Source organism: Cyprinodon tularosa, unplaced genomic scaffold (genome assembly GCF_016077235.1).
Source record: "Cyprinodon tularosa strain WSP-4 unplaced genomic scaffold, ASM1607723v1 ctg55, whole genome shotgun sequence".
NCBI lineage: Eukaryota > Metazoa > Chordata > Actinopteri > Cyprinodontiformes > Cyprinodontidae > Cyprinodon > Cyprinodon tularosa.
In genome coordinates this window covers 2375832-2387840 of record NW_024039285.1, presented here as the reverse complement: position 1 = coordinate 2387840, position 12009 = coordinate 2375832, and the positions used below count along the sequence as shown (strand labels likewise).

Below are 12009 nucleotides of genomic sequence, written 5' to 3'. Positions count from 1 at the left end.
TAAAGAGCCACATGTGCCTCTGGAGCCAACCCCTGGTCTATAGATTCAAACAGAACCAGCCTTCATTCACTGCCTCTCACTATTTTGTCTAGTAACGTGACAATTTACTCACAAAGCTGGCAAAGAATGGATGCCAAACTTCTTACAACTGTTGTGTGAGCTAATTTAATTTCTCAGGAGCTTCAGCAGCAGTATGTCATATATCACTAACTCACTAACCATTTAAAACAATTATTTTTCATTAAATTAAGTAAAAAGTATTGAAATACTTGTAATTATATTAAACTACACTTACAATATAATTACAAGTATTTCAATACTTTTTACTTACATTTTTTCTCTGAGCACAGAGCAGCTGGGTGGCTTGGACTTGCAATCTATAACGCGATACTAGGGCTGGGTGATAATTCAATAACGATATATATCGATTGATAGACGTGTGGCGCAATAGAAAAAAAGAGAGTCGATAAAAGTTCGATAAATAAACGCAGTTTTCCTTCCTTCTCATTGTAGCCTATCATGTAGCTTTATGCTACTCACTACTTCCTCCTAACCAATCGCAATCGCGGACCCAGGCAAGCCGTCACAAAGCGCCGCCCTCTCAAACCACAACACAGAGCATGAAGATGTTGCAGCAAGGAGAGGTGGAGGAAATTGTTCCAAAGAAGGTTTTTGTAGTTCGCCAGTCTGGCAGTATTTCGGTCATGGCAAGTCGGACAACAAACAAACCACAGTCATCTGGAAAATGTGTAGGTAACGAGTGAAAACGAAGTCCGATAACACAGCCAACTTTTTTTTTTTCACCTCAGCCGCTCACACCCGCAGGAGTACGAGCTGTGTAGGCCCTGGCGCGGCTCTCCTCCGAGGAATCTTCGGGAATTTCGGGGGAAAAAAAATAAAAAATTCAGTTCTGGGCAGTTTCCCACGTAGTTCTAACAGTTGAGAGAAAAATGCTGAGGGGCCAGAAACCTCAAAGTAATAACTCAGGTTAAAGCAGGAAACTAAGCTGAACCATAGCGAGGTGCCAGCAGCACCTCTAAAAGAATAGGGGTGAGAAAAAATACCCCATAGAAATGCTAGGCTAAAGGGTGAGTTGATTTTTGTTTGGGTTTTTGTTTTTGTTGAGTGGAGTTTACATGGTAGCCTAGTCCTACAATCTTTTAATTACCACAAGCTGGTGGTGTACTATTCCCACCCAAATAGGGTATTCTATTTATTTATTTGTTATATTTATTTTGGTCACTTTTCTGGTCGCTTTAGTTTATTCTTTGTCAGTATTTAATAACATAACCCAGGTCTCTTAAATTATTTTTCTTTAAAACAATTCTGTTATGGTTAAAAAAGTTGGTTAGATAAATATTTAATTTGAAGTCTGTGTTTGTGTTCTTTACTAAAATTAAATCATTTAGCAATATCATAAAAAGTCCAGGCAGAGCTGCACATAAAATATGGTTTCAAATCTTTTCAATAATTATCAATATCGATTAATATGCATTTTTTTTTAATCGATAAGCTTTTTTTCTATATCGCCCAGCCCTATGCGATACCCAAGGCTACTAAAGATACAGCAGGCCTGTCCTTCCAACCTAGTCAACAGAAGGCTGCATTTGTCTCCACCATACAAAGGAGTCCTTGAATCCAAAGAAGCCACAGCGCCGTGTTGTGACGTAATCGGCCAACAAATCTCGCATTCGGAGGATGCAGCTGCCAAATTCCAACACAGCACCTATGTAAATGTCATGGTTTGATGCTTTGTGAAATGGCACCACAGTTATTCACTGAAACTACTCTCTAAAGCCCTTCATGTGAAGGCAACTGTAAATGTCTTGTGAGGATAATTTGTATGATCTTGAACTGAGGTTTTATGAGAGTGTGGAAAAAGCCCTACAGCAGGAGAAAGCAAGCGTGGAAAGTATTAAAGGTTACACTGTTTTCTAACTGGTGGCCACCAAAGGAAGCAATCAGCTTTGCCATCAGGTTATCAGTAAGCACCACATAGTGTTACCTTGAAAACAGAAAGTGACTAGTGCAAATCTATTTTTTTTCTACATTTTTTATCACAGAATATTATAGCATTCATTCTGTAATTATTCTAAGCATTTCAGTTATCCATATCTTTTGCAGAGTTACAAACCATACATTATTACCAATTCTTTTTAGTAGTTTGCTGGATACAGATTTAAATTGGGGTCCAGTGATGCTCAAGGGACAATTTCTTAATTTTTATTTTATTTTTTTTGCATTTCTTTCTTCAGAAGTTAAATATTTTGGGTTTTGGCATTCGTGTCATAGGCTGAATTTCAATTTTAGTGTTAGGGAAAAATCTAAGTAAATAGAGGGTTGCTGTTATCATCAGCTGGGTTATCTGTAAGTGGATAACCCTCTGACTTTAAATTTTCCTCATATTGTGGCATTTTTTTAGGCTCTCGATCACAGGCTGCTCAGCATGACAGAACATGTCTTTAGGTGTTTTTTAAATTTTCGTTTAATCTAAATGAAAGGGCTCCATAGTCCATTAGCCCGATAAAAGAACAACAAACCTACAGAGACTCTCTGTCCCTTTCTCCTGATAAACATTTGTATCTAAAATCCCATGCTTTGTTTTTGTTTTTCTGTATCTACAGACTATAAAAAAATATATAATTAAAAAGAAATGTTTATTAGTAATCCACTCTTTATATTGATTCATTTAACTATTCTTGATTCCACACGTTTGGTGTGTAGCTTCATTGAATACAGAAGATGTTTCTGTTATAGCCCATACTTAGATTATTCTACTATGTGAAATAAGAAAGATAATTGTAAAATATTTTGAGCTTTTGTCTCATTGTTGTTTTATTTTGCATGGTTTATCCTAATCAGATTATTTTTTCAACCTTGACAGATTTGGTATGTGATTATGCATGTTTGGATTTGGACTAATGTTTTTAACACACATTAATGTTCTGTTAATAAAAAAATTCTTCTGAAACACCATCATTTTATTGTTGAACTTTGAAAGATATGCAGTATTTTAGTCACATAAACAACTGCAGACTTTAATAACCCCAGGGCTGGTTAATGCTGCGCATGTTTTCATATCGAACAGCTGGCTAAGGTGCCAAGGCAACACATATATATTTGCAGTCTGTTTTATGACATATTGAAAATCCAGCTCATAACATATTTCAGTGTGTTCTATTTAATCACACAGTATGCAGACACACGTTATGAAAAGTTAGTCCACCTGCTTCAAAAGCATTGGATTAAATTAACCATCATAAAAAGTAACGACACAAGTTACAGCTCCTCTCAGTGTGGCCAACTCCCAATCCCTGACAGTTTACAGAGCAGCATTTGATAGTCTGCTTGGGCTGTCTGAATGTGTGTAGGATAGAACTAAATTTAAATGAATTGACTGCACTGAGTGAGTTTTATCTTAAATGTTTGGATTTATTAGAGTGTTTGATTGAATTGTCTTGATTTTACATGTGACTTTGGTCAAATGCTTTCCCTTTTAACTCTTCTGTTGCCATTTTAACTTAAATATTTCTATAAAGAAATTTCGAAATCTACCTTGGTTATATAAAGCATAAGAAAATACAATTTAACAACAATAGATCCTAATTTTGATTTATTCACCTAAGGAGTGTGATCAGATATTGTTGAATATTTTGAAAGCATACCCCTTTATGCAACAGCTACACAAAGAGCATCTAAATTGGCCCCTATTTAAACCCTGACACAAAACAAGGCTCCATGTGTTAAATACTGTGGCGTAACTGATTTTCTAAGCCAGTGCAAAGGCTGTCTAATGAGATCTAATTACATCATGATCCTAATTGATGTGTCTGTCAAGGCTAAGCATTGGGGCTGGAGACATGTCTGCTTTGAAAAGAGACATGGAAGGAAAATGTTGCTATGTCCCTGAAAATTAACTAGAGTAATATAAAAAGAAGAACGCCAAGAATCAAACAAAAAAAGAATATTTTCTATGAACCCTGCCTTGTTGCTGAGCAGAACAGTTTTAGTTCTATAATATATGCATACATGTGCCTGTAGCTTTCTTTGCACCTGCATGGGGGCATGTACACAAACGTGCCTTGTTTGTAACTTTGTGTGGGTTTAACTCACACTATTCCAGTGTGATGTTCTTTCAGTGTAGCTTGCTGTGCGTTAGCTCTCTGTTGCATAGATATTGAGGCCAAGGAATGGCCATGGGGGTTTACATCTAATGCAGATTTAACACCTGGGTGTAGCTATGCTGCACAAACATTCCTTCTTGGAAGACTCTGAACCTCCACCATAGGGTATATGACTTTGAACAGTGCTGGTTTCTGTGTGTTTGTGTTTTTTAAAGGGGGGTATGTTTGCATGAGGCAGGGAAAAAGAAAGATGACGACAGAGTTATTTTAAAGGGTGTTTGCATGTATGAATGTGATGGTTAGTAAAAATATCTCTTATATCTACTATGAGTAAAAAACAAAAAAACAAAAGAAAAATTCAAAAAACTTAATTCTCTGTAATTCCAGTCAGAGCCGTTGCATTATACTTATTAATAAGTTGGTAACAACTTATTTGCAAATATTTATAATAGGGCTGAAACAATTATTTGTAATAATTGTGATTTATCAATTATCAAAACAATGATCAACAAATTTGGTAATCAATTGATCGTTAACTGGATTATAGAGACTCTAAACATGCCTTTAGTAGTCAGTGCAATCCACAAAGCAGTAGTTATACCAAGATTGTAAAAACAATATAAGTACATTTTGCATTTAAGATAACAAAAACTTTTTCTCCTGTCAATATGCTCTATCCGAACTCCTCAAGTGGAAAATTTGAGTTTCACCTGGTTTAATTTCATAAAAACTCTTCTTTAAGGAACCTTTGGCTATCTGATTAATAATCAGTTAATTGAAAAAAAAAAAAGATCAGTCGATTAATTGATTTGCAAAATAATCATTAGTTGCAACGCTAATTTATAATTAAGAGGCAATAGTTTTCATAGATCTGAACAGACTAAACAAGTAGATCCTGAGCATGGCCGAAGCCATGCAAAGACTGCTGAGGCAAATCCTGGGCACAACTTCTTGAGCTGTATTTTCAGTGTAACGGTTACAGAGTCAAATGATGGTATTTGTGAAAGTGTACCACACAAAATTCAGTCGTATGCAAACATGACTTACACTGTTGCAACTTAACTCATTGCTTACATTCATTTGATTCTAATTTCTTGATTATGCTCTTTGGCCTCGTTGCCACAGCAGCCTGAAGTGACCCAGTTCTGATTATATCCGTATCTGATACAGATCCAATTTTTTCCAATGCGACCCAGACCACTTGGCAATGCAGTCCCGAATCCAGTATCTGATCTTTTAAAATTCAACCTGTGTCTGAAAGGCCAGGTCGCATTCACAAAATTGTGCTGTTAAAGCACTGGCTCAGGTTGGGAATTAAAAGAAAGATTGCAAATTCGCTACAGCCCTACAATCCATGTTTACTTCCATAAACGCAGAACACTTGCTTTTGAAGTCATTGCATACTCTACTGTACATGCAGGACACTTAAGCTGTATAAATGCAGTTCTCACATAAGAACACATACAGGTTGTATATTTCTTGAAATATGAACGGCAAAAGAATAAAAACAATCAGGTTTCACACAAAAAGGGCATTATGCCTGCAGTGTGAATATAGCCTTAGTTAGACATGGGCTGGTAATAGATTTTGACTTTTGACAAAAAGAACAAACAACAACAAAACAATGGCTGTATTATAATATTATGATTACAGCTATAAATTGTGCAATTATGAAATATCTGCATTTAAAAACAAAAAACTCCATAACACTGTATAACTTTTAACCACTAGTGACACTAGACCTGTCATTTCCAGGTTTAGCACCCCTCAAAGGACTGGCCATACTGCACCATTACTAAATTAAACAGTTTTCAATTTTAAGAATCTGGTAAGAGGCCACTTTGGACCAGACTGAGAAGTCGTGGAGCTACTTGTAAAAACAAAGCTATGGGCTCCATAGGTTAAATCCTACACAAGAGAATGAAACATGTCTGATGAAGTGTCATATCTGTTTTATTGCCTAACAGAAATGTATGGCTTAGTTAGCTGTTATGTTTAAGGGGTACTCAGGCTGCATCTAGGTTACATGACTGATTCAGTTAATGACCCAACCATCTCAAGTTACATATCTAATTCTAGGTTTGATTATTTTTGTTCTGTGTTTCCTTGGTTTCTTTGATTAGTTCAGTCTTTTAAAATAGTTATTCTTGGTTAGTGTTAGATTCATTTTCATAGTTTATCTTTTTACTTTCTCTTAGCTCCTGCTACCAGTCTCTCTCTCCTCTATGTCTCCCTCCTGCTCTCTCCTCCCACACCTGTGAACAACTAACCAATCAGCCCCAGTCTATTGTTTCAGCATTTTTACACTCCCAGTATTTGAACTCCTCTCTTGCTCTCACTCCTTGCTGGTTGCTCTTGTTATCTACCTGATGTTCTCGCAATACTTCGCACCAGAATCTTGGCTGCTCCTTCATTGGTTTTCTTTTTTGTTCAACACTCTAGTAAATATCGAAGGACTGCTCTCTGCCTCACTGTGTTTGGCTCCAACATCAAAACTGTATGACAGATTCTTGAGTTAAAATTTACACCGTTTTGCTTTAAACAGTATATATTTTTTAAACAATATATAGTACTTACTGTCTACTCCTTACTGAAGAAAAACATGCTAATCTGCTCTTCAGGGATACATGTGAGTAGTGGTTGTAATGCTGCAGCTGGACACTAACTTTGGAATCTGACTTCCACATCTCTCTAATGAGAATTTTTACCAAGTGAATTACATCAGAAAATCACAGTTCTTTTAACAGCCCTACTTATATATAACCAGTAACCTACTTGGAAGTAATACATAAACAGATCATCTATCCATTTTCTCTACCTGCTTGTCCACTTGGGTCATGGGAGGCTGTGCACATCTCCAGCAGTCTATAGGCAAAAGACAGGATACACCCTGGACAGGTTGACTCCAATTTTGGAACCCAGTGGTGATGATTTTATTTAATTTTTTATTCTTATTATGGGACCAAGCAGGATTACCCCACACATGTACCGGGAAAACATGCACACACCATGCAGAAAGTCCCCTCAGGTTTGTAAAAATTATGCTGCTTTGCAACCTATTTAAATCAATCAGTTTCAAATAACAGGAACTGGACTGAATTTACTTTAGAGTAACGAGCAGTGTACCATTGCATATGTTCAACTGAATGTTCAAATAAATGACTGTAGCTTTTCACTGCTAAAATAGCAAATCAATGCTGAATGACCTTTTATTATGTTAGCTTAAAATAACTAACAGCAATATGTATTGTTATTAAAAACACTCACTACAGTGATTTCTGCCTTAATAGTTTTCATCAAAGAAGTAAATTTGAGTCATTTTCCATCCTCTTTTCCTTTGTCACCTTTGTTGTAAATATTTTAAAGGATTGGACAGGTGAAGTTTTAAAGTATGTGTATCTTTTATCATATCAGAATAAATGGAGCTGATCCTCCATCAATGCCTGTGGCATATGATTAAAAAACTCGCAAGTCAGAGGTAAACTCCAGGAGTTACAACATATTTGCTTAAAGGCCAATGCTTATTATAGAACTTTTGATTATTAACCTTGGTAACAAAGAGGAACTAATTAGGAGCCAATGGCAATGAAATCAAAGAAGAATGAATGAAAAACTAATGGGTAGTTAAACAGTTCTCACTGCTGACCACAAAATTTAGCTACATTAATAGATACAATCTTAGTAGTTTAAAGAAAACAGTATGTTTTATATCTTTATTTAAAGATTGTATCTCAAAATTATTGCTTATCATTAGAGTTAGTAATCAAGAGGAAAATATTTACTTGTCAGTGGTTTTGTGTCTCTGTGTTGCCCTGGGACAGAGTTGTGACTTGTCCAGGGTTTACCCTGCTCTCACCCATAGAAAGGCACTGGCCCCACCGTGCCCCTGATGAAATAAGCGGGAGAAGATGGATGGATGGATTTTAGGTTCTTTTTAACCTCCACCAAGGAGGTTATGTTTTTAGTTGAGTTTGTGTGTGTCTTAAGTTATAAAAGGATTTTAATAAAATCTTTACCAAAGGTGACCTCAGTCCAAGGAACAAACAATCAATTACATTTTGGTGATGATCTACATCACAATCCAGATGTAGGAATTCTTTAAAGGATTCTTTAACAATATTTGGAGGAGCAAGCAGATCCCCCCTAAACCAGAAGGGGTCAGCAGTGACTATTGACAGCTTTAGCTTCGGACTCAAAGAAGTCGAGAGGTATTATACTAAGCCCAAAAACACAGGAAAGGTGAGCCATGGCTCGCTTGATGTATTGATGTGCTGGTCAAGCAAAAAAGCATAGGGAAAGAAGACAATGAGAGCAGAACAAACACCAGAGGCTTCAAACATACACTCTGCCTTATTTAGAAACTTAGGAAAGGATTTTAAGGAAATTGTTACCAAAGGTGCACCTCATGCCAAGGAGCAATTCATTAAAATGCGATAAAAATCCAAATCATGTGCTAGTTTTACCTATAGATGTTGCTTGGAGGAGGCCTGCACTCTACAAGTGCTTTTCTAGTTTTTTTTTTTTTTTTCAGGTATTATCCTCTAAATTAATGAACACTAAGATGGTATAATAATTTATCCATGACCACAATTACAGACCAACTTTTCACATGCATCCACTAGTTTTAATGTTCTATCTTCAGTGTGTTTTTTTTTTTTTCATGCTTTTTGAATTAGACAGTCTCTGTTACCTCATGGTAATCTCTATGTTATTTAGTCACCATGGCGCCGATTCAAGGCAGCAGCCAAGAGCAGTTCCTCTTGACAAATTTCACAAAATACGTCGCTTAAAGGGATACAAACCAGACATCAAATGAGCATCTTTGATTGCCAACGCCTGCTAGACCTACAGTCACAAAATGCTTTAAATACTGACATTTTTGACCGTTACAAAGCTGCGGAGTGCTACAGATGGATGTTAATTAGACAACAGAGGAAAATAACTTATGGAGGAAGAGATGCGTGAGACGGAGAAAGTGAGGCTGCACAGGGGGCTAACTGCAAAGCTAAAGAGAGATCCCCACAGACTACTGCTTCCATCAGTCCTGCTCTCCAACGGCAGCTCGTTGGATAACAAAATGTATAATCTCGGACTCGAACTCTCTTCAAAAAAGGAGATATTTAACTGCTGCGCAATCATTCTGATGGTGTCTTGGCTACGTCCAGCAGTACCGGACAGTGCTGATGGCCTGGGGGGGCTGATGCTGTACCCCGCCGATAGAAACAAAGAGCTCTGTGTGAATAGAGGCTCCTCTGAGACTGTTCCCAGGCAATCTTTGGCATCTAGAGGGCAAGCATATCCCTCTGCAGGTGAAAATGAGTAGATGCTTCACTGCCAAAGGCTTAAACATCCCCAGCCAGCTCCTCCCGGTTCCACACCTTGTCCAGCACTGTCTATCGCTGCTAAAACCTGCCGATGGCACCACTGCTGCTATAGTCAGCCTCTTCAACCCAGGGGGCTACCACCCTCAAAGCATTGTCATCATTGTCCTCTTCCTCTCCTGAGCCAAGAGAAGTGCTTCAGGAGCTGGAGGCAGTAGTAGCAGCTCAACAACAACTGCTGCTTAACTTACCAAGGCTGAACTTTGAAAAATGAAACTGTCTAGAGAGCAGTTCTAAACTAAATTTATTTTTGTCTACACTTGTGTATACAAAATGACAAAATAAATCTGTCTATGTCTAAGTCTATCTAAGAAATAATTCAAAATGTTGAACAACTAAATGCCCATTAGAAGTACTTAGCAACTTAATGGCTTCATATTTCTTTGACTACTGTAAGATGGTACTTATTTTCTCTCTTTACAGAGGCTTAGACAATTTAATTTTGGCAACAGAATAATAGGTTAAAATAAAGTCAGTCTGCATTAAATCTCTTCTTTCTGTCCAGAGATTCTGTCCAGAGTAAAAAAAAATATATATATAGATATATAGATATATATATATATTTTTTACGTTTAAAGGAAATGCTGACATTAAAACTGCTTGGGAATCTGCATAAAAAAAACCAACACTGTAAATGTGTTTAAAATAAAACAGTACGATGAAAGCAATTTTTCTGATGCTTTTTGGTTGATAAGTATGCTCTGAATCGACAGGTCCACCAGCTCAAGCACATATTCAATACAATTTTGAGCAACCTGTGCAAGACATGAAACTACAACAATGTGCATAAAAATGACTTGGGATAGGGTGTGTAATGTTTAACCGTATTCAGTGTCATGAAAAAATTTACAATTGCTTTCTGTCTTCAAGGTAATGGAACTGTTATCCCATCTGCTTTGTAAGGATCTTGGTGATTTTCTTTTTTCAAATTTTTGAAGTATGTTTTTCTCTCTCTCTCACTTTCATTGTTCTGCAGCTGCTGTCAGACAGCCAGATCAACATGGTGAAGGTGGTGAACTCCGTCAGCGATGCTCTTAATGCCATGCAAAAGGAAAATGTGGGTCTAAAGGCTCGGGTCAAGGCAGATCTACAGAGGGCGCCAGTCCGAGGGGCGCGGCTCAAGGGCTGTTCTAATGGCAAGAAAAATTTATCAAAATTAAACTTAATGCACCTTTGTTTTGCAGTGTTTAGGTTCACTATATTGAAAAGATTTGTATGAAATTTTATTGTCCCCCAGCCTTTGTGTCATTTCTGTATAAGCAACCCACATGCTAATCTTTCACCTTCCTTTCTAGCTTTACCTTCTCTTCTTCAGAATTCTGGTGCTGTGTGATCTTCCTGTTATCCATCTCTCAGCCTATTCGTTCAATTTAACTTCTCCAGGCAATGCGGGCACCTTTCTGTGGGCTATATCTCATGCGTATTATTCAGTGGCCTTGGTAAAAACATGAAATATTTCACTTTAGATGAGAGATGACTCTCATGTCCACAGAGAAAGGCCTGAGGCATTGTCCCATTGGAAGCCTTTTAACCAGGCATACCTGGTGGCATTCCCCTACTGAATTTGCTTTTACTAAAAGTCCGGTAGCACAGTTGAGGGATGCTTCTCCACAGTGCAAAACATACACTCACAGGCAACTACTTTAACTTAGTTTCCTGCTGGAGAGAGGAATTTTTATTCATTTTGTTTAAAAAGATGAAAAATGAATTTTTCTATTTTAATGCTATACATTTAAAGTATAAAATATAAGTTATTAGCCTACACTTTACTTCATACATATAAGCTTTATACACATTTTTTCACAATTATGGTTTGAGGAGATATTCTACATCCACCAAATTTAATTTTGTGTATTTTATTTTTTGGTTTGATTAGTGTAGCTTTTTTTCTGATGTGTAGTAGAAACCCATCACAAAAAGTTTATTTAGCTAATCTTAATTTTTTTTATTAAATCATCCATTTAAAAGACGAAAACCAATATTCTAAGCTTAAGATTGAAACAGTTTTTCTTGGAAAGCTGTTACACTAAAACGTTTTTAGTTAAAAACTAAATGCTGAGACATCATTTGCTTTTTCACTGAGCAAAACTTTGCATTTGATAGTAAGTTTAACATTCATTATGCTCTATTGAGCATAAACCTTATACACAAAACATGGGCTTACAGGTATTGTTATTTAATGAAAAACTTTTCTCTATATTAGCACATAAATGTTTATTTATCAGATATAAGCTTTGAAATATGTTGAATGTGGTTCAAATGATTATTGCACAATATATGCATAACTGTACAGAATATAACTATTTTATTAGTACTGTATGCTGCTGCTGGAAGCTCTGTCCATGGTGCTGAAAACTGACACTAGCAGGCCACTCCATTGTTACGCAGCTCTTGCCTGATGATCAGGCACGCCTGCTGATCTGAATATCTTAGCTTCTTACAATATTAACAGTTATTTTAAACAAAACATCAATTAAAAAGGGCTATAAATTATAAAAATGTCA

General features: G+C 36.6%; 1 protein-coding gene across 2 annotated transcripts in view; it reads left to right on the top strand.

The window, feature by feature from the left end:
* LOC119796466 (fibrinogen C domain-containing protein 1-like) overlaps positions 1 to 12009 on the top strand; it is a 207141-nt gene that overhangs the window by 93839 nt on the left and 101293 nt on the right. For both annotated transcript variants that reach the window (XM_038305036.1, XM_038305034.1), the window contains one exon: positions 10482 to 10641. In XM_038305036.1, the coding sequence (XP_038160964.1) occupies positions 10482 to 10641 (160 nt within the window). The remainder of the gene's footprint in view (positions 1 to 10481; positions 10642 to 12009) is intronic.